This window comes from Suricata suricatta, chromosome 13, assembly GCF_006229205.1.
Source record: "Suricata suricatta isolate VVHF042 chromosome 13, meerkat_22Aug2017_6uvM2_HiC, whole genome shotgun sequence".
NCBI lineage: Eukaryota > Metazoa > Chordata > Mammalia > Carnivora > Herpestidae > Suricata > Suricata suricatta.
Genome location: NC_043712.1, coordinates 63,447,160 through 63,474,098, shown reverse-complemented (window position 1 = coordinate 63,474,098; position 26,939 = coordinate 63,447,160). Strand labels below are relative to the sequence as shown.

At 44.8% G+C, this 26,939-nt stretch overlaps 1 protein-coding gene across 1 annotated transcript; it reads right to left on the bottom strand.

Moving 5' to 3' along the window:
• FBP1 (fructose-bisphosphatase 1) lies at nucleotides 1-26,939 on the bottom strand. The gene is made up of 7 exons (XM_029920104.1): nucleotides 26,657-26,939; nucleotides 14,975-15,137; nucleotides 12,811-12,903; nucleotides 6,343-6,483; nucleotides 3,066-3,203; nucleotides 1,878-1,997; nucleotides 1-329 (listed from the first exon to the last, which is right to left on the bottom strand). Exons 1-7 carry the CDS (start codon nucleotides 26,824-26,826, stop codon nucleotides 138-140), a joined length of 1,017 nt encoding a protein of 338 aa, XP_029775964.1. The 5' UTR covers nucleotides 26,827-26,939; the 3' UTR covers nucleotides 1-137.

Below are 26,939 nucleotides of genomic sequence, written 5' to 3'. Positions count from 1 at the left end.
TTTGACGGTGAAAATATCCATGCTTTTTATTTCTGCTGTTTAGGAATGTATGATGGCGCAGTCAGAAACAGGTAGCACCGTGTGAGACAAAGGTCCAGGTAAATGGCACTTCTTTCTGGTGTGGGCAAGTCACTTCTTCATTTGGCAGCATGCTTCTTATAGATCTCCAGGAACTCATTCACGTCTTCAGGCGACCCCAAGATGATTGGCGCCCTCTGGTGGATCTCGGTGGGAACAATGTCCAGTACAGCTTCCTTCCCAGTGGTAGCCAATCCTCCAGCCTTCTCCATGACATAGGCCATTGGGTTACATTCGTATAGCAGTCTCAACTGAAAAAAAGAGCCAAGAGTAGCACCCTCACACCAGAAAATATTACATAGAAAAGGGACTCATCCTATACCAAACTAATACAGAGGTGGTGGAAGTTTCCAAGGTAACATATAACTCTCCCTTTCCTTCTATGAGGTTGTAATTGGCCCCACCCCCAAGGCTGCCTCTAAGAACAAATGTTTAATTTAACCATTTGGTTAAATTAAGCCATTCATCAAGCCAGAACCAGCAATAGATTGCCTGATACAAATGGGAGACAGACCACCTGGACTCAGCACTGAATGACATTTTGGCAGAACTTCTCTTTATTGCACGGAAACTGGACCTAATGAGTGATTCGGTGTGTGTTTTGGATGGAACTTTGCCTATTCTAAAAGCATTAAACATCCATGGTAGTGTCTGGCTGCAGACATCTGGAAAGCAGACTGGCTCCCCCAAACAGTATGATACTGTTTGCAACGCTGTACACGTTCTTTTTACAATTCTCCGAAGGCTTCAGGGTTGGGATTTAGTATGTTATACATCTTGGCATTTACTTTTAAATATTAACTTTTTTATTGTATTCATTTTCATGTAGTCTGCCTATTGAGTAGACAGCTTTTTGCAGGTGTTTCCTGACTCTATTTCCATACAGGTGTCATGGCCAGATTTGCAAGATTGAGGGGGGGAAAGGAAGCACCTCAATATTTGTGTTCAGAAACAATTTTTTGAGGCATTAAAGAAAAGTGCTGTAGAGAAGGCTAATCACACAGGCTGGGATGCCTGACGTGGCTGTGGCAAGAGTGTTGTTTTAAGTCACTAAGAATGCCTTCAGTAAACGGGACACACAGAGATCTGAACGTGTCTAAAACATACATATTTCTAACTGTCTTAAGGGGATTATTGTTCCCGTTGCTTCTCTTGAATTTGGAGAAAAAAAAAGACAATCTGTGTATTAGGGAAAACAAAGGGACAATATTTGGGAAGGAAACACAGTTACTGTGTAGAAGAAAAGCAAGCACAGCCCACCCCATGGCGTCGGGGCTCCGCGGGCATTAGACCAGTGCAGTCAGTGGTAACCTGCAAGTTTTCCCCAGAGAATCTTTCCTTCCCTAGGAAGGTATGGTTTTCCAAGCAGCCAATGTCAGCTCATTAGTTATTTCTATTTTATGCGTTTTGAAAGCCATCAAAGGAAATCTCTACTTGGATACATTTTGATTTTTCTGCCTTGGCAATGAAGCTGAACTGTTTCATTTCAGGTTATGAATGGCATTCATTTTACCCAAGCCAAACCACACACCCACTGGAAGCCCCCCGTCCTCACTGTAACACTATTACTTATCATTAGCAATGGAAGGGCTCTCAAGAGACCATTTTGAGCTGATTATCACCTAGCTTTAACTAGGACAACCTTTAATCTAGGAAAGATGCCACACACATCCTCAGCGTCCTACTGCAGAGCCTGACCGCAGTATAATGGCTACTGTCATCTTTCTTCCTAAGTCAGATCCCCTGGGCTGCAAATGCAATCCACTGCCTCTCCACCACTTTCCAGCAGATCTGTTTACCTTTCCATTGGGGCTCTTCTTATTAGCTGGGTACAGAAAGATCCCTCCGTAGACCAGGGTGCGGTGGACATCAGCCACCATGGAGCCCACATACCTGGCACCATAGGGCGCTGTGTTGTCCTACAAGGTTAAGATCAACAATAATTAGGGTTGCCACAAAGAAAAGGAGTTCCGAGTCCTCTATGCTTATCTGATTCAACAATCTTTTAATGAACACCTACGAGGTGCGTATTTGGGTCTGTGATAGAAAATGTGATGAATATTCTGTTCCCAAGGAGCAGTAACAGACCGCCTTGTTCTTACACATCTCGCAGTAGGTCAAATTACCTGCAGGAGCCCTGAGGGGAGTGGGGGTTGATTTTGGTTATGGGGCTGGGACAGGCATCACAAAATCATGCATTTTAATAGGATCTTGTAGGCTGAGAAAGATTTTGCCAAGCTAAGGAGCTGGGTAAGGGGGGATGGGAACTGCCCAAGCAAAGCATGGCAACACAGACAAGATAAATGCAAATGCCTTCCACAGGGGGCCTGGGGAGGACCCTGGTGCAGTGTGCATGTGCAGGCTTCCGGGCTAGGCGGGGAATCCAGGGTAAGGTGGAAAAAGAATAAGGATGGAAAGAGAGCTTGGGGCCGCCTCTGAGTCCCTGAATGTCAAACAATATCTGGGCTTCCTCCTCAGTGGCATTTAAGTAAAAATATGACAAAAGTGGGCATTCCTGCACAGAACCAGCTCTATAAACAGCCACTCCTTCTCTTTGTATTTGGTCATTTGTAACCTCTTCAGAAAGGGCCCAAGATGGAAACTCTTAATCTCGAGATGGCTGGTAGAAATCCATTGGACACGCGAGGTGGGCACCCGGGTACGAGAACCACGTTCTGTACCATCTGAGATCAGGGACCACAGAACTGAAATGTTTCACTGCCGTGAACTCATTCATCCGGCTGACTTTATTATTCTAATTTTCTTCAGCCAAGAGAAAGTAGCAAAGGCTGACACGAACCCTCGGACTTTGATGTCTGAGGGCACAGGGGTTCCAGTCCCCAGGACTAGGTGGGAACTTCATCATGGGGTCAGTGCACAGTGGAATACAAGGCCTTGTGATCCCTGCCACATTAGCCTCCAGGGTAAATCATGAACCAACACATCTGTGCAAAACTCAAGGCTCTTTCCCCACAGCCTTCACTTACCAGGGGGAACTTCTTCCTCTGGACATACTCAGAGACCGCAGGGTCAAATTCCTTGGCATAGCCCTCATTGAGGCTGAATATATTCCCTTTCTTTTTGATTTTCACATCCTTGTCCACCAAAATGAACTCTCCAATGGCCTGAAAACAGAAAGGAGAGGGAGAGGTAATGAGCCGCTTCCTCCAAGGCCTGTGTGAGGGCTGTGCTGGGCTGAGCTGGGCTGAACTGGGCAGGGGTCCTGAGTTTGTGGGGCGCAGGATGCTTCTCCTGGTTCTGGAACACTATGTCCCTGGCCCCCTACTCCAGTAATTGTGAACAGGACCAGGGAAGAGTCAGAGGGCGAAAAGGAAACAAGAGAAGAGGCTGCTGTAGATGTTGTCAGGGAATCAAAATGTTTTACTTTGCTTTCAAATGGTTTCAGTAGAATGAGAGAAATCATACAAAAACAGGGAGGGCAGAAATAGGTAAAACAGCAGTAAAACCTGAGGGAGATTAAGAATCGTGTGGAATTTAAGACACAAATGAGCAAAGAAAAAAAGAAAAGAGAGAGAGAGACAAACCAAGAACCAGACTCGTAACTACAGAGAACAAACTGACAGTCACCAGAGGGGAGGTCGGTGGGGGATGGGGTCTGCAAAGTGTTCTTCAGAACTCGGTCCTGCCACCAAATCCCAATGCTGAGATGATGCCTTTAGGGCTGACGTAATTTAGAGGAGATGGGAATCTGGAAGGAAAGGGTCACCTAACTCCTACTGCTCTGGACTGAGGGTTGTTTGGGGCTCCTACATGTCCTGAGAAGTGGGTGCTTGATGACCTGCCCTGTGGGGAGGAGGCTGCTCCGTGGAGGTGAGAGGGAAGAAGAAAGGAGGTATCAGCACACCTCTGCCCGGCCATTTACCTTCCCCCTCACCCACCCCAGCAGAGAGTGGTTCCTGCAGGCGGGAAGTGTGTGAGGAATAGAAAGAGGGAGGGAAGGCGGAATAAAAGGAGAACAGGAAAAAGGCAAAAGAGAAAAAAAGACTAGAATTAACAGTGATCATTGGAAGGTTTCATTGTGAGTGATTCTTCTTTTTTTCTTTTATACTTTTTTCCCCAAAAATTCTGACCACAGTTATGTAGAAACATTCTTTTATAATCAGAAAACTAAGTAAATAACTATATTTAGAAAAGTTCTGAGGGGTACCTGAGTGGCTCAGTCAGTTGAGTGACCAGCTCTTGATTTCAGTTCAGGTCAGGATCTCACAGTTTGTGGGATTGAGCCCTGAGTTGGGCTCTGTGTAGACAGCATAGAGCCTGCTTAGGATTCCCTCTCCCTCTTTCTCTGCCCCCCTTCCTCTCTCTCTCTCAAAATAAATAAACATTTTAAAAAAACATTAAAAAAGAGAAAAGAAGTCTTGAAAACAAACCCATCACACAACAGGTGCTGAGAGCTCATGAAGCTATGCTTCCCAGACTCCCTGCCCTGGAATCTGGCCAAAGCATCCAAGATGTGAAGGAGCAAAGTCTCCTGCAAGTGCAGACAAGAGACTGAAAAGCCTTCTGAAGTTAAAGCCTGCTGGAAATGCACATATAGCTGTCTCAGTCTTTTTAGCAGAAACCGCCAGCCAAAATGAAAAGAAAGCGCTAAGGGGGTCCGAGGTTAGCCCCACAGGCACCAGCGAGCAGTGGGTTAATGAGATGGTGTCCCCAGCAGGGGACCATTACAGCAGGCCTGCACAGTTCTTCCAGACACCAAGGGGCCATTAGGTCTCAGGATGGCAAAAGACCATCAAATACACAGAAACTTACTCCCAGAGACACCAGTCTACGATCTGGAAACAAGAAAAGATTTCATTCTTTCTACACGTCCATCAACTCAAAGGTAACAGAGAAGTCACCAGAAGAATGTCTGGGGGAAGCAATATATCTCTGGCAAAACAGTAAATCTCCAAACCTCAGTGATTCCAGAAACTGTCCGCTGGTCTCCGGGTGACCTTTGCTCTGGTTCTGCCACTATTTTCCCCTGACATCACCTCATTCAGAGGCTTAATCTGGTGTTGTTCCCCTAGCCTGGTTTATCTATTAAGCACTGGTTCTTCCAAGCAGGCAAAGTCCAGTTGTGCAAGATTGCAGGGGGCCAAGGCAGCCTACGTTCTCATTTATACCACCTGCCATGCACGCAGAAGCCAGGGCCTCACCAGGAGCAACCTGTCTCCCACCAGGGGCCAGCCAGCCCTCTGTACTTGTGTTCAGTGCATCAACAAAAAGCACCGAATAGATAACGCTCATTACTTTCATAGGAGGACTCATCTAAAACTAAAAGGTATTTATAAACCTGGTTCTTTTCCCTTTGGGGCACTGGATCAAATGCATGCAGAACGTGCCAACCTACTAAACTATACATTCAACAGTAGGTTTTTAGTGGGCCAAATATTTATAGATTTCTTTCCTCAATTCATCTGCTTTGTTGAAACCATCATCTACCTGAATAACAAGATAATTCCAATTAATTCCTGTGGTAGGAATTACCAACAAATTAAAACTGTTTATATTTTCATGGAACCTTGGGATCCTCTCCGCAAGGTAGGCTTTCTCAATAAGGTGGAATGAGAAGTTATCTTCATTTCTTCTTTAAGTTCTCTTCCTTGAGTTTATCAAAGCCCTACCGAAACTGCAAGGGTTAAAAGGTGTGCATGCATAAGCACAACATCAAATGAATTTGGTAGCTATTTTTTGAAGAAATGTGAGCCACTGCATTGGGGCACCCATTCACCTCTGCAAAACAAGCTAGTAATGGAGACAGTGAGTGACAAACAAATCACCTACAGGGCCTATGTGGTCCATAAATGTGTTTTAGTTGGCTAGCACATACATTTTCTAAATCCACTGTTTCTTGACACATTGGAAGCCTTCGCAAGACTGGGCCCCTATTCCCAAATATTAACAATTACTAGACCTCTCCAGCTTTCCCCATCCCCCACCATTGCCCAGGTCTTCTTTCCCGGCACACTGCATTCACTTTTATGAGCTGCCTGGACTTGATGGGCATTGGAATCCGTTGGATAATGTCTGTTCAAGAGAATTATCTTGGAACGAAGTCTCCCTCTTATGCTCTGGACAGATATTATTTCTCACCTCAGTAGTCTTCTCATGATATACACCGTGTTCCTCCATCCCTTTCACCCCTTCCCCATTCCATCTTCTCTGCCTGGCTGTGGGTCCCATTTCCCACCTCTACACGCAAATAACAGACGCTTGCAGTCACCAGCCAAGCACCTAACCTCACACAGGGTCTCTCACCGGGTCCAGCATGAAGCAATTGACGCCATTTGCCATGGCCAGGACCAACATGGTGGCACTGCCATACAGGGCGTAGCCAGCAGCCACCAGGTTCCTGCCTGGCTGCAAAGCATCCTTCTCAGAAGGCTCATCAGCTGAACTCTGTGATGAAAAAGAAAACAAAACATGTTTTTGTTTTATTTTATTCTGTGTTTCTTTTTTCCAGTTCAGTCATTAACAAGATGCATTATCAAGGTGCTCTCCTAATACGACAGGGCATTTTCCTAGAGGGGCCTTCCTCCACACATCAGTAATATCCTGATTACATTACCACAGCAGCCTTCCCCCCATACCGCAGATTTCCTGGATCCTTCTTTCCAGTTAGGGTCCTCCTCCAATTTTACTAATTTGATATTCCCTCATTTTTCCATTATCACTTTCAAAAAAGAGCATGCCTCCTTGCCAGCTCCTACTAATTTAATCTTATTACAGGCATCAATGTCTTTCACCTGCCTACTCCATCTTTATTTAAACGTATTAAGACTGGGCTGCAGGACTGCTAGTCTGGCGAGGAAATCAATTTTATGGGCTTTGGCCAGTTGCTGCATGTGCTTTAGTGGGCAGTATGGCCCATTGCCTCACACATCCAAGCAATGCTCAGAAATATGGGAATTTAGAAGCTCTTTCCAGAGTCATTCCAGGGTAGGGCAGTTGCTTTATGTCTTGTTGACCACAACCCACTGTAAAAAAAAAAATACACTTACACCACAAACCAGTACCAACACACATGCACATGCACACACAAGTACACAAATTTAACAAAGCAATACTCACACTTCTCACATGTACCCCAATATTTTTGTTTTTCATTAAAAACACCGCCCACTGGGTCATGTGACCATAGTTTGATACTAAGGAAGGGTATGCCTTAAGGAGATCTTTTTTATTAACATCTGAATGCCTTCTTCAGTCCGCAAAACAACTCCAAACAAACCTTTCAGCTTGAATACTCTCTACTTGAATTCAAACAGAATAAAAAATGGGCAATTTCTGCCAATTTCACTTATTCTTTCCCCAATCATAGATTCCAGTAGCTGAAAATAAGTACACACATCTATTATCACAATGCCAGAGATGGAGGTCATCCCAGCAACAACATTTCTGGTCATTTTTTCCCTGTAACTTTAGAAACTGTGGTCCAGAGGCCATCTGCGTCAGAATCACTCATTACACTTATTAAAAATGCATATTCTGGGGGGTACAGCCTAAGCTTACTAAGCCGGACTTTCTAAGGGGGAGGGTGTTCCTGAGAATCTGCATTTTCCTGTGCACCATACATGACTCTTCCACTGTCATTTATAAAAAAGGAAGAGTCAAAAAGCCATTTTTTCTTCTTTTTCCCCCTCATTCCCATGCCTGTGTTTAATAAATGGTTTTCAATGCTCTGGTCTCTCTTCAGAGTGTATAAGTCGTCCCCTCTTAGTAGATAGTTTTCACTGAGGCGGTGTGCTGGCTGGCTGGCTGGGCTGGGTCAAGTTGTTCAATTTAGTTTGGTTTGTGTTCATAGAGTAGTGCGTTACATCTAAACACAGACCAAACACACTATCAAATTTTTGAGTTGTTTTCCCAAACTCCAAATTTTGCTGGTGCCCGACCTGAAAAAAAGAACCAGCTTCCTTCAAAGCCAGTGACGTAGGGAAGGACTTAGTCCTCCAATTATTCTCTATCACAACGACTTAACCTTGCCAATGCAGTGAGAACTCAGATATCAGCAATATGTATACAAATGAGTTGACTGGGAGCCACTAACGGCTTGAAATAATCAGTTCTCCAGTAAGAAAAGTACCCTCAGAGATCCACCTCACCCAGAACCGTCCATGCCTGCCTGTGCCAACAGCCTTTCCTGAAATGTTGTCACCTACTGATCTTATCCTCTCACTTCCATAGAATAAGGAATGGTCACGTTATCTATGATCCACACACTTAAAGAGCAAATAATGCCATGGAATCACAGAGTAGGAGGAATTCTTTCCTAGCCTGATCTTTCTAATGCATGAATTCCCACCTTCAAACCCCAGCAGTGAAGGTCTTGGCTCCAACAAATCCATCATATTCCCATGCAGATGCTCATGGACCCACCAATGAGCCCTGGGCAAAATTAGAGAAAGTGTCTAGACCCTACCTTTCTCTACCTACCCCAGACCCCGACCTGCTGCAGGTGTGGGTTTGTTTTATTCCATGCCACCTCATATGGAGGAAGACATGATGGATTTTGAAGACTTGGGGTGGCGGAAGAGAGTATCAGGCAGAAGTAGCGCTGTGCTGTCACGTTGCCTAACTGGTCTTCCCTAAGAGGAGCAGCCAAACCCTCCTTGGAAAGGCTCACAAGGCATTTGAGGGGCCCCCATAACTCAGCCCTTCTTGTTCATCTGCTATTGCACTAGACCACCTAGCCTACAAAACATAGATAAAATAAAGTCCCTGCCCTCAAGGAGTTTATAATCACTAGTGGACATGGGTTAGTTTTGCCTGGTCAGCATCCACCACCCTTCTGCTGATAAGGGCACTCGCTGTTAATCTCCTTAAGATGCTGCCCCCTGGGCCCTCAGATCTCAGGTGGGCACATGACCCTGGCCTGGCCAGCCAAATCACTGCATGCCTCAAGCCATAGTGATTGGTTGAGGGATGGCCATGTGATGTAAGCCAAGCCAATCAGATCCAATGAGATGACCTTGTCAGAATTGTTGGAAAAGAGGCTTGCATCTTCTGCTTGACTTAATTGAGAGGGATGAATGTGAGCCTGGAATTGCTAGGCCTGTTTTGCCAGAGAGGTGGAGCGTGGCAGAGATGGAGAGGAAGTGTCTCCTGATTGCATGGTCTGAGTCCTTAAATGCAGCTGCACCAGAAGCAAATCTATCCATTGGGCTTTCTAGTTATGAGAATCAATAATTTTCTTCTACTTTCCTTCCTTCTCTTCCTCCCTCCTTTTTTTCATTCAGTTCTTAAGTTAGTTTGAGTTCTGATACCTTCCATTGAATATTTATATACAAAACAAGTAATATTAACTGCTAACAATTATCAACCACTTTTTATGTGCCAGGTACTATTTTCAGGGCATGATTTTTAAGCTTCAGTACCTCCCCTTTACCGAGAAGGAAACAAGAGGCACAGAGAGTTACTTTGCCCAAGGGAAGTGTCAATGTCAGGAAGCTGCAATCCATATGGCTATTAATTAATAAGTCCCCCTATGCTCAAAGGACTTGAATTGGATTCTGAAACTGCTAGAGCACTTACAGAACTCTACATTTAGTTGTGGGGACTGGATATTTCCAAAGGACATTACAAATTAGATGTGTCCAATACAAGGTGGCCACACTAGAGAGAAGTCTAAAATTATCTCATATGCATTTAGCTTAAAACACTTTTTTTTTTTTTAAGGAAAGGAGGACAGAACAGGGCAGGAAAGCCATTCCCAAACATGTAAAACAAAAACAACCTTATTTTTTATGCTTTTAAAGGTCAAATGAGGAGCACCTGGGTGGCTCAGTTGGTTAAGTGTCTGACTTCAGCTCAGGTCATGATCTCACAGTTGTGAGTGAGAGCCACACATCAGGCTCTGGGCTGACTGCTCACCGCCTGGAGCCTGCTTCACATTCTGTGTCTCCCTCTCTCTCTACCCCTGCCCAGCTTGTGCTGTCTCTCTCTCTCTCTCAAAAATAAATAAATAAATCTTTAAAAAATAAAATGAAAGGCCAAATGAGCAACAGAGAAACATGCTGGTTCAGTATTTAGACAAACATTCCAGCCATGATGGGGACTCAACACTCCAGGAAAATTCTACCCCTTTTGGGTGTCTCCAACCAGGGGTTGGGTGACCACTTAGGAAGTGCCCCAGCAGGAACTACGTGGGCCACTGGACCCTGCACCCATTGAAACCTGTTTCCAGGCATCATGTGGGCAAAGCCTGATCACTGTTGCTGGGTTCCGGATACCAATGCCACATCCCAAGGAGCTAAATTCTAGCCCCGAGTCATCTCTGCAGAAAGCAGTAAACATGTCGTTTGAAGCACCAGACATATGGATGTTTACACCCCACAAACCCTCAAATGATTTCAGAGAATCAATAAGATGTTTTGAAAATTGAAGTGACCTGCCTTTAGGCAGGTGTCACACTCATCTTTTTCTTTTCTCTTCTTTCTGTCTTCCTACCTTCCTTCCTTCCTTTCTTTTTCTTTCTTTCTTCCTTCCTTCCTTCCTTCCTTCCTTCCTTCCTTCCTTCCTTCCTTCCTTCCTTCCTTCCTTCCGTTTTTGGTCTTTTAATAGAGCCACTCTAAGTTTATTACGAAGAACATGGAGGGGCGCCTGGGTGGCTCAGTTGGTTAAGCGTCCAGTTTTGGCTCAGGTCATGATCTCACGATTCGTGGGTTCCAGCCCCGTGTCGGGCTCTGTGCTGACAGCTCAGAGCCTAGAGCCTGCTTCAGATTCTGTATCTCTCTCTCTCTCTCTCTGACCCTCCCCTGCTCACACTGTCTCTCTCTGTCTCTTAAAAAAAAAAAAAGAACATGGAGACTTATTGTTGAGTTTTAGCAATCATAATTCAAGTTGCTGTTGCAAAATGCTTAGACTTTTTTTTTTTTTTTTTTTTTTTTTTTTTAGTTTATAGCTGGTTTTCTGGCTCTCAGTTTTCTAGGGATTTTTCTTTCCTTCAAAGACCTTATTTAGGGGATTGAGATAGAGACTGTGGCTGGCAAACATCGGCACTCCTTTAGTTTTGGTGAAGTTATTAACGAGGAAGGAGTCTTCCTTCAGAGGAAGAATTTTGTGGGAAGCCTCTCTTGCTCTACTATAGATTTGATAGTTTGCAGGTAGAATCACCTCCCTCCATATCTATGATAGGAAAGTATGTTTTGTGATTTAGTTATGAGCATTAGAATCTTCTACTACTCAAACTGATTTTGATGTGGATCTGCCTCTCAGCCAAGACAGAAAACCAAAATCCATATCAATGATGGAAGAAAACCATCCCATGGTGGTCTTACTTTCCATGTGTTCAAAAGGAGAGTATTTAAAACACCAGACAAGTCACTCTGAGAAATGAGGTACAAATTGTGGTCCCGCTTCTCAAGTTGTGGCCTCTGGATCCTGGAATAGGAAAGCTGGGAGGAAACTCAGAGGTCAGCTAAACTAAGCTGCTTCATCCATTGAGATGAAGAAATGGGCTCAGGCTTTGCTGAGGTTTTATTCCTAAAATAAGCAAGAGGGGCTGAAGTCAAGATGACATATTTTAGATTTCATAACGTTTATGATGGGCCATGGGGATGCATTCTATTTTTCACTGGTCTGTGTACTTGAGTTGTTCCATCATACCACACCATTAACACACACACACACACACACACACACACACACACACACACACCAAAAAAGAAGGAAAGAGGGGCTCTGGAAGTAGAGTTACCCGCCACTTCACATAAGTGAGAGACCCAGGCAGGAGCCCGGGACCCCATGCTGCAAACTCCAGTGTGCAGCAAACTCTGCACAGACAGACAGACAGTAAACACTTCGGCTTCATCTTCGTAATCTCCATCACAACTACTTTACCCTCCTGGTGCAGCTCAAAATCAGCCAAGGGCAATATGTGAGCAAACAAGCTGACCATATGCCATTAAAACTTTATCTGTGGACAGTGAAAACAAAATTTCGTATTTTGGTCATGGGTCATAAAACAAGTGTTTAGATATTTTTTTTTCAGCCATTTAAAAATGCAAAAGGGGCTCGGGTGCCTGGGTGGCTCAGTCGGTTAAGTGTCTGATTCTTGGTTTCAGCCCAGGTCATGATCTCACAGCTTTGTGGGTTTGAGCCCCCCATTGGGCTCTGTGCTGGCAGTGTAGAGCCTGCTTGTGATTCTCTCTTTTCCTCTCCTGCTGCCCCTCTCCCACTCGTACTGTCTCTGTCTCTCTCAAAATAAAGAAAATTAAAAACATTATTTTAATAAAATAAAAATGCAAAAGGGGCATTTTCTCCTCAGAGGCCATATAAATCACGCAATGAGCCAGATTTGGCCCCAGGGAGTCATGGTTTGCAGACCCCTGATCAGAGTAATTAAAGGACAATTTCGACATAAATATTACTCTATTGTTGTATATATAATTCTCAGTTCACATAGTATGATCACTGTGACAAATCTATACTGTTCCTTATTTTTACTCTCATTTTCCATCATAAAGAAAGCAACATATAGCTAAAAGAGAGAAATACCTTTCTCTTCCCATCCATGTTTTACTATATTTTATTTTAAACAACTTAATGGATCATGGTCAAGACATTAGTGCTGGAAACGTGGGAACTTGAGATATAAACTCATTTCAAGCTTCACAGAGTTTCATGATATACATTCTGGCAGCTCCCCCGATAATGAAATAGTACTGGATGCTTGACCTTAACTTTACTTTTTACTTGAAACCAGGAGCTTGATATATTACATTTTACCTTTTTGTAGATGCCAAAAATTGTTCCAATGGACACAAGGCAGTCAATATTGGAAGATCCATCGAGGGGATCAAAACAGACCACATATTTGCCCTGATCAGAGAAAAACGGAATACAATTTTACTTTTAAAATTATAACAAAACAAGTATACACTTAGGGGATAAAACAGGGGATTCTAGGGGAAAATTCAAGAAATGTGAGTTTTATTTATCCTCTGTCATGGAAGGGATGAGGTGGCATACAGAATGAAAATGACAACAAAATATACATCCCAAGAGGTCATTAGGCAGAGAAAACACAGAATAACAGGTCTAAATGAAAATGATGAAATATAGATAAGTAAGTCAAAAATTCCTACACTGTTGATATAGATGAATCATAATTTTGGTTTGAGTTTCCTGGCAGCCAGAAGAAAAAAAGAAACAAGGTTAGTCACTCATTTCTCTTTATTCATAAGGGAAAAAAAACCATAACAATTCCTTGGGTGAAGCAAAGACAGCATTCAGATCTATAAAACGTCTTCTCATGCAGGTAAATAATGACACTTGAGGTCATTAAGCACAGAGCTCTCAGTGATATCCCTACTGTGATTCCCAAAGGGTATAACTCTGTGGAGATGTGATTATCCAAATGGCACTCTTTGAACTGGATTTTAGTGGTACACTGGAGCTGGTCGTTACAGGTGCCCTAGAGCTAAATGTACACGTTTCTTCCCAACTCTGCTTTTCAGTGATGTCATGCTGGTGGCTTGAAATAAACTATGGGAGTATTTACACAATTGAAATTGGCGTGCGCTACACATCAAAGATTTTTTTTTAAGAGAGAGAGAGTTTACCAGTACACCACTGGGGATTTTCCATCTCCAAATCTGTCACTTTAAGATGTGGTTTTTAAATGTTCTGCATCAAATTAAGAGGTTTCTCTGACTCCCTGACCTATTGCTCTTAACAAATCACCCTGACTGATGCAGAGGAAGCTGTCATCTGGAATGCAGATACATGCCTATTATCAAGGCACATTACAGTCAGGCAAGTTTGAGGTAACTGATAGAGGATATTGAACACAAAATTCAATCCATATGCCTAAAACTGCCAAGTACCCTGAGAAGCCCAGCAGAGAAAAACATGAACTTTGAATCTGACATGAAGTGGTATTTTAGGAATGATGTAAAACAAGTTAATCAGATATGGCTTCCCACCCTTCTTATAAAGGTCAAAACTGGATATCAGGCAACCTCTTTAAATTCATCTTCCAATTGCTTTTTTCTAATGCTACTCCTTCCTGTCCCCAGTTCATCTCAAACAGGGAAAGACAGAAAGCCCATATGACTGCACCTCACATCTCAAAAGTTTTTTTTAATCATATGATTGTTGTTCTTCAGAAAAACTGGGTATACTCTTTCATTTGTTTCTTCAGCAACAAGCTGCCTGGTACTGTGCTAGATGCTAGGAGATATAAAAGAATATAACCCATCAATGCCTTCAAGAAGCAATCAAATTAATGGGATCCAAATAGATGACAATGCATAAATCAGTGATAGGAATTGAAAGCAGGGTTTTTTAAAGTATATTTATTTTGAGAGAGAGTGCACAAATGGGAGGAAAGGAGAGAGAGAGAGAGAGAGAGAGAGAGAGAGAGAATCCCAAACAGGCTCCATGCTGTCATCATGGAGCCCCACACAGGGCTTGATCCCGCGAACCATGAGATCGTGACCTGAACTGAAATCAAGAGTTGGACGCTCAACTGACTGAGCCACCCAGGCACCCTGAGAGCAGTTTAGATTGGCAAGAAAGGTGAGTGTGAAGGTTAGCTATTTGGTGGGTAGAGATGAAGCAAAAGAGAAAGTTAACAGAGCCAGACTTTGAAGAGCCTTCAACAGGACCTCAAAAATTTAGGGTTGGAGATGAGTAGGAGTAGATAAGAGTCTCTCCAATGTATGAGTTCAGTGGTGGGGGTGGTTTTGGGGTGAACTACGGTGTGATTAGTGAAGGATAAATTTCAGATATGGTAGTGAGGTGGAGTCTGTGAATGATGACTGATGGTTTGGGAAGGAGACAGGACGATTCCTAGGAATCCAGCCTGGCTGAGCAAGCAGAGCCGTTTATAATGCTTAGGAAGAAAATGGTTACACTGAACCCCTCAACAGTAGAAATGCAGACCCACCCTTTTTTCGGGCTCTACTATAATGGCATGCTTATCTTCTTCTGACACAAGAACACAGGTGGCAAAGGATGACTTTAACATGTTAACAACCAGGTCATTGGAGAGGACATCCAGCTTCTTCACTTGATCACCTGTCACGTTGGTAGAGCCAGCAATTCCATAGCTAGAGGGAAGAAAAGCCACAAAAATATAAGCCATGACCACCAGAATATGCCAAGTACCTACAAACCCACTGGAAACAGGTATTAGCAGGATCTAGAAGACAGGAAGGAAGACACATGGTTTGGGAGAAACAAAACAAGAAAGGCAATCTCCCTGGATGGAATCCTAACCAGAAGCAAATATACTTCTGTCCTGTGCCTGTCAAGGTACCCAGCACACTTTTATGGGTAAATCCATGGTTCTCAACCATTTTACATGGCCCCTAAGAAGGCTTGTTAGCTTTTTTTTTTTCCTAATCACACTCCTCCACGAAATTTTAATTTGAATACTACAAATATAGTGTATATCTGTGCTTTATATATTATAAAGATTGATCTTTCTCACCTCCCCCCAAAACCAATCTTTACCTCCTGGAAGCACAGGTTTAGTGCATAATGAATCAGCTGAGAGGTACAGCAGACAAGGAAAACTTCTTGGGGGCGGCGGGGTGGGGGCATAGCCTGAGATGTAAGCAAAGCCAAGGGATGCTATGATTTTATAGCTATAAAGCTCCTGAGAGAAAATTTTGACTGGTCCCACTGCCTCATTTTATAGAGAAGGAAGCTCACTCCCAGACACCAACAGGCTTGTCTGAACCGGAGAAGTAGAGCAGAGGTGAGAAGCTCACTCTGACTCCCGGGCCAGGGCTCTCAGGGCTGCAGGAAGTGGATGATCTGGAGTTTCTGCTTTATTTTCAAGGTAGCTGTAAGTCAGTTATTGTAGAATTCCCAGAAGTGGAGTGGCTTGTGCAAAGTGCAGCCTACTTTGCTAGAATGAAGTAAGAGGCAGGTTTTCCCAGCCCGGGGATGAGTAGGAACACTGAGGAGAGGAAAATGTTTTAGAGAACGGATGCACAGGCCACAAGAAGAGACTGCGTGTGGGGAGACCAAGTAGGAGGGTTGAACAGCTGAAAGCAGGCGACAAGAGGCACAATGGCAGCTCTGGCTAAGGCTGTCAGGAGCAGGTGGTCCCAGCAGCCCCTGCTTCAACTTCTGCAAATGCATTTTCTCTAAACAGGACTCACATGTCTCTGGCTGGAAAAACCTGAGCCAACACTAGGAGCTGTCCCACCTGACGAAACACCTGGCCTGGTGTGACTGTCTCCAGAAAGTAACTTCGGTTTCCGGGCAAGCCCCTCTCCAGTGCCTCCTCAGTGTCATTCACCTGCCCACCTGGGGGCGGTGTTTCATCCCGCCATCATTCTGCCCACTGTCCCCCTTCCCACCATGTCACTCCTTGTTCATGAGTCAAAGACCGAGGGATCGGTCAGACCCAAAGCTGTAGCCTGTGGTCTGGGCTCTTGGTTCGCTCTCCACACAATCTCTCTCACCTCAACGGTGAGGCCGATGCTGGTGGAGAAAGAAGGCAGCCAGACTGGGGGTGGGGGGCCTTCGCAGGGCCACTAACCCAAATACATCTCCCTCGCTGGCCCCGCTGGCCCTGACTGCCACTCCTGAGCCAGAGATGTGCTCCCTTAAAGTCACTATGAATTCAGGCAGGCTGACAGGCTGACAGAAAGGAACCTGAGCTCTCTGACAGAGACCCAGCTCAGACCCTACCTCTGCAAGTTGCTTTCCTCTCTGTGACCCCTTTGGTGCATGAGCCCCCTGAGGGCAGTAATACCTTGTGCTGTGCTAGAGAATTCCTTGCCCATACAAAGGGCTTAGCACAGCATTTGGCATGTAATAGGTGAGAAAAAATGTGAATTATCTTGGTTGCTCTCTCAAGGGAGCCCTCATTAGGGGTCTGCACCTGCTGGGTGGGGGTGTCTTGGAGAGCCCAGGCTTCTTCCCCCATCATGCTAGCATGGCTGGTTTATCCTTCACTCCTGTGAGAAGGAGACATAGGGTATGTTTTCCTCCATGGTGTCCCAACTTCCAGCACATAGTAGGCCCTCAATAAACACTTCCTGCATGAGTGTATGGCATTCACCCAGGAGAGCAGAAACCTAAGCCTGAAGGAATGAGTACAGGAACAGTGGACTGTCAAGGTCACTCCACACCTTGGAGTGCCAGGGAAAGCCACTGGCACGGTCCCCAGAAGGGCAGACCTATGGGGATAGCTCCATACGGGCTGGGAGGCTGGGGCAGAGGCACCTGAGGCAGGCGTGGGAAAGGCCTATTTCACACTTTGGCCCATGCCCCACCTGCTCCGGTACCTCGTCTAGCAAGATGGGTGAAGAGCAGTCGGGCTCAAAGGCTTCCTAGCGGCTTGTGTGAGTGTTCATTCATTTCACAATAGTTACCATGCCCCAGGAGATGCTCTGAGTGCTGCGGTTACCGTGTGGAGCAAGACAGATGAGACCCCTGCCCTTATAGAGCTTATACTCAAGTGAGTGAGACCAAAAAAAACAAACAAACAAACAAACAAACAAGTTAAGTGCTCTTGAATGGTCAAGACCACCAGCCAGTTCCTCACTGCTGCTCAGCGTGCTAAGCTCCTGCTCTGGGTCATGGAGGGTGGCACCATCTATCTGTAATGGGTGTCAGGTGTGCCAAATAACACTCTGGGGACAGGCACTACATCTATCACTGAAATGGCTGTCTTCCCTGACAAACCACTGCAGGTAACTTGGCTGCTTCTCTGGCTCCAGCTCCCTGTAAGGCTGGGGGGTTACCTGTCTGTTTCTTCTCTTTACCCCATTGAAGTTCCCTCCACTGTTCTAATAACAAGGACCCTTTCCCAACTATCCACCAGGTGCTTGTGAAACACAAAAACAAAATATATAGAGATATAATATTCTGGGCCCCTCAAACTCAAAATTCAGGTACTTTATAACTTTCCTTGACCATCTTGTGGCAGGGTTACCCCTGGTGTTAAGGAAGTCTTAAAGGTACAGGAAAGTGATTCTGAGGTGGAATCAGGGTTCAGGAGAATGAGTTCCCAGACTGCCGCATCGCTGGTAATTACAACCGAGTTCATACCATATCACTGGGTGTTCCCTGCGTTTTGTCTTAGCACACGATGTTACCCGTGACTCGACTTTGTCGCGCTGTCCTGCATTATTCCGGTCAAGCATAAGCCAGGCAGGACAAATGTTCATTCGGGCTTCTCCCAACACAGCACAGGAGAGGCTCTCAGAAGGCCTGCAAGGCGCCCCTAAGGGAACACATTTCCACAGCCCAGTGAAAAGCCGAAGCATGCAAGGCTCCTGTAACTCTGACAGACTGGTCAAAAGCCTTCAGAAATATCCTCAAGGAACTAATTAGCTGAAGAACACATGGAGCTTATTTTCTCTGCAAGTTTTCAGAAACCCTCTTGAAACAAGAAATGTCTGCCTTCTGATCAGTCATCATTCCTCAAAGACCCCAAAGGATAGATGACAAAGAGCCTTCACTGTGTATTCTGATGGCCACAAGGAGAGAGCGGCGTCACCTGCCTCCAGACGGACAGCAGACGAGGGCCTAGGCTTCTCGTGAGGCGGCCCATGCCTCTGCCTGGCCACTTGAACTAGGGCTTGGAAAGTGCATCAACTGTGTCCCCAAACCAGAATTCTAGGCAGATTCCAGAAGAGCCCAGCAGCGGCCAGAACCTGGCATGGTCTAGAAGCAATGTTCGTTCCAGCTGTTGTGAACAGGAAGGCATGGAACCAACCACGCTTTCACACACCACCAGGCTCTGTCTTAGGTCAGTTCCCAATCTGTTGTTGCCTCAGGCCTAAATCAGGCAGCAACTGAGGCTGTAAGATTGTGAGGAAACCATAATACAACTCTATCAAAAAAGCCCTTCAGAGGCCAACTATGCCTTAGGATCCGTGGAGAAAGAGAAGCAAGCCAAAGTGTGAAGAAATGGGTTGTCGTAAGCAAGCTGTAAACTTCTAGGCGGAGCTCCCTCCTCCACCACTCCCAGAGGACTCAGTAACAGTGGGCACTGATCATGCAGAGAGGGGACATTAGTTGTGAGCGATCACTCGATCTGCCAACAAAGCTTTTCCTCAAAGCAGGTTATCACAGAGTGAAAGGGAACATGTCATGGGCTTGAACTCCACAAGATGAGGGAGCACAAGGCAAGCTGAGGGCCAGGCACAAACTAGCATTACCACCCCCTTCCCTCGCCAGGTGGAATATGTGTGACATTCCTCAGGCACTCCTGACTCCCCAAGACCAAAGGAAAGGACTGAAAACAGATGGCTAAACTGGCAAGAGTCTCCATCAGTTTACAAATCTCTTAGTAAATTGTAAGAAAAAGGCAATCTTATCAATAGCCTAATCTCCAGAAACCTATAACCTCCCCTTCCTGGAGGCCCACCAGCACTCTCCCCTCCAGAGTGATGTGGAAGGAAATGGAAGATGAAACTGAATCTCTGATAACCTGCAGCCAATGGACAGATACTGGAAGCAGGCAGAGTAAAAGTTTCTCCAGGAACTCCCTACTGTCTCAATGTTAATGCTTTGCTAAAGGGAAAAATAACCTTGGCTTGACAATAGCTAGGCCTCCAAGAATCTGTGAGTCTTTAGCATATGAAAATCTCTTTGGAAACTTCCCTTTTGACATACTTCCCCCAACCCCATAGTATATAAGGAGCCCCTCTTCACAGCCTTAGTACAGCTCTTTCTGCCCACAGGTCCTGTCGCCCTGCTTTAATAAAATCACCTTTTTTGCACCAAAGATGTCTTCAAGAATTTTTCTTGGCTGCCAGCTCTGAACCCCACCATTACCCCAAAACATCATCACATGGGTTGGGACTCCAGATTACTGGAGTTCAAGTCCTAGCTCTGTCACAGGCTAAGCAAGCCTAGGAAAGTCACTTAGCATCTCTGACCTTTGGTTCCTCCATAAAAGTGAAAATTAAGTATATCTACTTGGTAGTATATGGGGGGTAAATGAATTGATAAAGGCTTTAAATAGAGCCTGGCATATACAGGTAGGTGAGCAAGAAGTGTTATCATTCCATTCCCGTCCCTAATTTTCCTTAGAAACAATACATCCACACTGAGAACCAAGGTGGGTCTCCCAAGAACACTGCACCAGAGACACCCGGCTCCCAATTCTGTCTCTCCCTCTTTCTGATCATATATCACGGAGTCTCAACACCCTGATGGATTGTCTCTGCTTTACATTTTGTAAGGATGAGGGTTAATCCCTGATGCACCTGGTTCACAGCAGCCAAACAGCAGCCATGTTGTTCTCCAAGGAGCCCCTAGGCATCCACTGAGTAAACTTCAGTGGACTGTGGGGGAGTAGCAGCCATGGCCTCTAAACCACTTCTACAGGCAACTTTTGAGAAGTCAGCCAGTGCGGGACTGTGTCACAGGTAACTGGCAACAAAAGAAAGTGATCAAAGTTTGTATCTGAAGAGAATCCTAATGGGGATAGTATTGCTTTTGAAATGCCTTCCAAGGCACTTCCACTTTTATTCAAATTGATTGGTGTGCAGTCAAGTAATTCAAGGGTGGGAAGCGTCCAGTCAGGGTTTGAGCCTTTGTGATTGCTCCTTTTTAAACCCCTAGAGACATAAGAGTTCTCTTTCTGGAGGTTGGGGAGCTAAAGTTAATTTGAAAAGCTGCTACCTACAATATCTCTTCTTTCACTTGCACTGTAAACTTCACTGAAAAATTGAAAAAGCTACATTGTTTTAATTCATATAATAGAAAACTCCTTCAAAGACTAGGCTAAATTTGGCCAGTATGTTAAAAGCCTAGAAATTTGTATTAAATATTAGCCCTGTGTTTCAAATTTGCACATGATTTCTAGAATGGATGAGCCATTTTGCAGCCATAAAGTTTGTGATTTACGATGTCAGGGGAAAGACGCCTTTAGCAACATTTCTGAAGCACAACCTGAGAGACCAGGATGGGAGCCAGCACCCCTCTCAAGGAAGAACTTTCTGGAAGCATTTCTTCCTTGTGTCAATAGGGCAGCAGACAGTACACTAGACAGCAAGCAAAAGAACCAACTGAAAGAGCTCATTTTCAGAACACCTGAAGAGAAAGGAAGCCAGATTATTATTTAATCCTTATCACTGCAGTAGAAGGTAATATGACCTGTTATTGATTGATTCTGAGGTAAATGACCATCTGTTCACCCACACAGGGACATCCAAGGGTCACATCAGAGGTTTGTTCAAAGGGTGCCTGGGTGGCTCAGTAGGTTAAGCGTCAGACTTCAGCTCAGGTCATGATCTCAGGGTTTGTGAGTTTGAGCCCCACGTCAGGCTCTGTGCTGACAGCTTGAAGCCTGGAGTCTGCTTGGGATTCTGTGTTTCCCTCTCTCTCTCTAAAGTAAATAAACATTATAAAGAGAACTTGACACAAATGCTTAGAGCAAAAAATAAAAAATAAAGAAAAGAAGTAGAAAAAGAAATTCATTGAAGAAATGCCAACCAGAACAGCTTTTAAAGGTTGCAAACCCCAAACCTCACTTGCATTGGTGCCAGCCCAAAGCAGGGAAATAGGATTCCCTGAGACCGGCTGTGCTTCTTGTATGGAAAAGAACTTACAATTCACTCTCTGGTATTAAGGAGAAGATAATTTAAGAAATATAAAATAAATCTGATAAAGTTCCAAAGTTCAACGTCATAATCTCTGCAAATTTGAAAATAAACATGTTAATGGTCTATACTTCCAAAATTAAAACTGAAGTTCTTTATTATTTTCTTCCATCAAACAACCAAGAGAACCCCATATATAAAAGCAACTTTTATGGGGCACCTGGGTGGTTCAGATTGTTGAGTGTCTGACTTTGGCTCAGCTCATGATCTCATGGTTCGTGGGTTTGAGCCCTGCATTGGGCTCTGTGCTAATAGCTCAGAGCCTTGAGCCTGCTCCAGATTCTGTGTCTCCCTCTCTTGTGCTCTTTCTGTCTCTCAAAAATAAACATTTATCTTTATTTAAAATTTTTTTTAATTTTTTTAATGTTTTATTTATTTTTGAGAGACAGGACAGAGTACAAGCTGGGAGGGGCACAAAAAGAGAGAGACACAGAATTGGAAGCAGGCTCCAGGCTCTGAGCTGTCAGCACAGAGCCTGACGTGGGCTCAAATCCACCAGCATTGAAATTATGACCAGAGCCGAAGTCAGATACTTAACCTACTGAGCCACCCAGGCACCCCTAAAAATTTTTTTTAATGTTTATTTAATTTTGAGAGAGAGACAGAGACAGAGTGTGAGATTTCCTGTAACCGACCTGATGGTGCAACATTGCTATAATACATAATGGTCTATACTGAAATACATGCCTGGGGATGTATGGGTGCACATGGGCAACTACTATGGATTGAAAGGCAAAATAGAAATATATATCAGTTTACAACAAAAAAAATAATCTTCTGTCTAACAAAAGAATGACAATATTGGTACCTATTTCACAAACTCAATTCATTGTCACACAATGCTCTGTGGCTGAAAAAAAACAAAAAACAAAAACAGTGGTCTCTATCTTATAAGTGTGGAAAACTAGGGCCCAGAGATATTCCATCAATTGCCCAAATCCTCAGAGAAATTGAAAGTTACAGCAGGACTCTGAGCCCAACTCCACTGCTCCCCAAAATGTGCTCTGAAGTCCTGCCATGTTCTATTAAATCCAGTCCTGATTCTCTTCCCCTCTTCCTCTCTGCCTCAGGGCACAAATGCCAAAAGCCAAATCTTGAGGCAGGATTTCTTGCCCTAATCCCACACAGCCCATCCAATGGCAGACTGAACAACACCTCCAACTGGATAGCACTCCAACACGTCAAGTTTAACATTTCCAAAATGTTGGAATCACTTCTCATCCATCCCCAGCCTCTAATACCAGCTTCTGCTTTGAAATTCTGCTTTGGGATTTTGTTTTGCTTTTTTTTTTAATGGCATGGCCCTCCTCTTCTATGACTAGAATCCTCTCTTTAAAAACCTCATGGTCCTTCTCACCCAATCCACACTCAAGACTTCCTCTGGGCTGTCTCTCTACTCCCCTCCAATGCTCCAACTCTGCTCACTGCTTTCCTCACTCCCCACCCTCAATGGCTTTTTCCCATATTTCAGCTTTCTGTCTTCCAAATCTATACTTTCAGTCATATCTTCCCCCAAATTAATCACTAATTATGCCACTGACCCACTCAACAACTTGTACTCTCCCCATTGCATGTGCCCCCAAAATATAAAGTATTCATACCTGCCACTGGATGCTCCCCAACACACTCACATCTAACATCCACAAATGCCCCACCACACGGGCTCCATGCCTTAGTCAAACTAAATGAGCATATTCTCCAGATATATCTTCCCACCCCTTACCTTCCCTCACACAACTGCCCAGCTCAAAACACTCTCCAGCCATCAGGTCTTAGGACCATCTTTCCCTACTCATTGCTACTGCCCATCTCAATGCCCACAATCCTTTGCATCCATCCACATCATATTTTTGGCTCCTCTATGAAAGCATCTTTCAGGAACTCTATTGTGTTTTGTAACTAATTCTATACTTGTCTTACAGCATAAGCTCCCTGTTGTTCTCGTCTCTCGATCTCTTCTAGAATTCTGCACATTGTGGGTGTTCAATAACGTTCTGTTGAATTAAATAGAGCCAGCAAATTCTTCAGACATTGATTTGGAAACATGTACAAAGAGAAGTCAACTTCATATCCCTAAGGCAAAATCCTAAGCCACTGGAGAACCACTTTCTCCCTGACTCTCCTGGGAGAATAGAAGGCAGGTTGCCCCTTGTATGGATTGGCAATACCTTCTCTCCAGAGAATGGGTGGAGGGGAGGCGGAAGCACAGAGTAAGCCTTCAAAAACAGGTTTTCTAGAGCATGATGGCTTCTTGAGGTACAATTCTTAATTCACATCAAAAATAAAATTAATGGGCAACATTTAGAGTTAGATGAGCTTTAACAGACTTCTGAAAAATAAAGTAAGAAACATGTGGTGTAAAGACTCCCAGCCTGGGCAACAGTCCTGCACACCCCCCTCCCCTGCCCTCAGGGCCCTCGTCTGTACAAAGAAGCACTGTACTAGGTGATTTCTGAATGTTTCAGCTTAAAATTCTATGATTCTATGAATGTCTTATCAACCACAGTGAAACTGGCTACAACTTCAACTGTTGGTTGACAGAGAGACAAAGAGAGAGAGAGCAAGAGAGACAGTGCACTCCAGGCTCTACTTTTAAACTGATGTGTCCCTGGTGAGACATCATGAGTGAGCTTTATAAACTGGCTCCTGTAAGGTTCCTGCAAATCTACAACCATCTTGGTCCTCTGCGTACATGCCCTCCAAGGGCAAGTCTTCGGCACTAACAAGTTATTCACAGGCACACTGGCCTTTTCATCCAGGATATCAAAGCCTGTAATGACTGTGATTTGGAGGCCTGGCTTGAGACCCTGTCTTATTGCTGCCCGCCCAGCGGACTCCATGTCGCACTGAGATAGCCTCGTTCTTATTTTCCCACAGGAGTTCCCAAGTGTCCTCCCCTTTCAACTACCCACAAACCAGGCGTCAGCCCCTTGTTCCTCGGGCACAAGCCTGCTTGAAACAAAGTCCTTGGGCCCCACCACAGAGGAAGGGTTAAATAGCCCAGAATACACTACGTAGCTCATGGAACACTACACAACAATTAAAAAAGAAGGAGGTGGATTTATATGTCCTGACATTGAAGTATGGTCCTTATATATGTTAAATGGTGAAAGCAACCTGCAGAAGAATATATTAAGTGGTGCCATTTTGTTTGCTATGTTATATATGTATAGGCTATATACAGATGTAAATACATATACATGTATAAATTTATGGGGTATAAAGAAGCATCTGCGATAGTAACCAGTAAATTATTAATAGTTGATGATATCCCAGGAAATGGACATGAAATGGGTTTCACTTTTTCCTTTGTGTTCTTTTGAGTGGTTTGAAGTTTTGCCAAAGAGTGCAACTTATTAGGTAGCTTGTAGTAATAATAACAGCAATATTTTTTTTCAAGTACATTTCACACCTGGTGCAGAGTCTGATGTAGGGCATGAACTCACAATCCTGAGATCAGGACCAGATCTGAAATCAAGAGTCGAATGCTTAACAGACTGAGCCATCAGGCACCCCACAACAGCAATATTTTTTAAAACCTGGTAATCTTGCAACTATCTAGCTTAAAAATATACGTATTTTATTTAGCTCTCTTTGTCCAAGTCTCTCTAAGGCTGAGGCTATTTAAAAGGTGGGAAAGATACACCTCAGAGCACATCTTGTGTTTCTGAGTCTTTTGGGGATTGTGAAAGGTACTGACACATTTTTTAAAATAATACAAGAAATGCCAAGCATTCTTTTTCACAAAGCTCCCTGGTCCTCAAAGGCAAGAAAGGTGGTGAGGGCACCTATACATGTTAATTAAATCTGAACTAAGATGTTAACTGAGTGGTTCCCAAAGCAAAGGCTCCTTAGAAATGTATTATTAAGAGTGGCTCTAGGTGAAATAGTAATGGAGCCACCACCTTCCTAACATACTTGTCCTCATCCCAGCAAAGCCCGTCTCTTCTTACCATCTGAATAAATGTGGTCAACACCACCTTTTTTCAGTATTAGCTCTACCAACCCACTGTGTGGGACCAAAGCCAGACAACTCACCAGAAAAGAAATCCAGGTCATCGGGGTTATACTTTTTCAGATCAGCTCTGAGCATCATGCACATTGTTACAGTTTTCCTAAGTGTAGGAAACGTTAAGAAGTAGTGTGGGCAGTCTGAAAACCCAGGGATATCTCAGCTAAGGCAAGGACCGGTTTAAATATAAAATACTTGTGCACACCAGAGTAAACCAAAGGCTATCTCTGTTACTTACCAAAAACGGTGCCCTTTGAACCCCATTTCCCAGGATTCCTCTACTACACACACAACGTGATCTGCAGAGTCTCAGCATCTGCACCACCTACCACAAAGCTTCTTAGAAATGCAGACTCTCAGACACCCCACACCTACGACAGCCCTTTGCACACAAACATTGCTCCTCTTGGGAGCTCTGGGCAGGCAGGCTTCCTCCCAGCCTACCCCGGAGTTCCTTTCCTTCTAACCAGACTTGTTTAGGGTCAAGGAGATACTAATTAGAAACCTGATATGGGACCCTAATTCCAGAGGAAGTGAAGAAGGTCAAAGAAGACACAGGGAAATTCCGGAGGCACCCGCACCTGCACTCTCCTGGATGAGGCCAGGTTGGGTACAGTGAGCAGGCCAGGTGCTCAGCCTGGCTAGCCAGTTTCACCAAGGGGAGGCTGAGAGTGGGTGCAAAGGCAGGCTGCTCAGATCAGAGGAGAGGGCTCTAGAATGGAAACGATTGTGGACTGTGAGCCGCCCCCCCCCCAGCCCCCACTGGGGGCATCCCCAAACTCAAGGGAGGGGAACCAGGGCATAAGTGCAGTTGAACAGGCTTTGGGAGAAAGAGGCTACCAGGAAAAGAGAAAAAGAAAGACAGACTCCCATCTGTGAGACAGATAAGCAGGCTGACAGCAGAAGGAAGAGGACCACACATCCCCAGCAGAGCAGACAGACAGGACGCTGCTGCCCACTGGCCGAAGGACTGACTCACAGGTGCGCAATGCCAGCTTTGCGCACGGCGGTGGAGATGGCTTTAACCGCAGTACAGAGTGAGTTGAGCAGCTGGGTCATCTCGCCTGTGCCGCGGGCCTTCCTGCCCTCCTCCATTACGAAGCGGGTCAGGGTGACAATATCTGTGTCGAAGGCCGCGCGGTCCGTCATGCTGAGGCCGGGCTGCGGCGGGCTGGGCAGCAGGTGCAGGCAGCAGGTGCGAACGGCTGGAAGCGGAGAGAGGCCTGAGCAACCGCGCGGCTTGCCTGCACCACCCGTAGCGG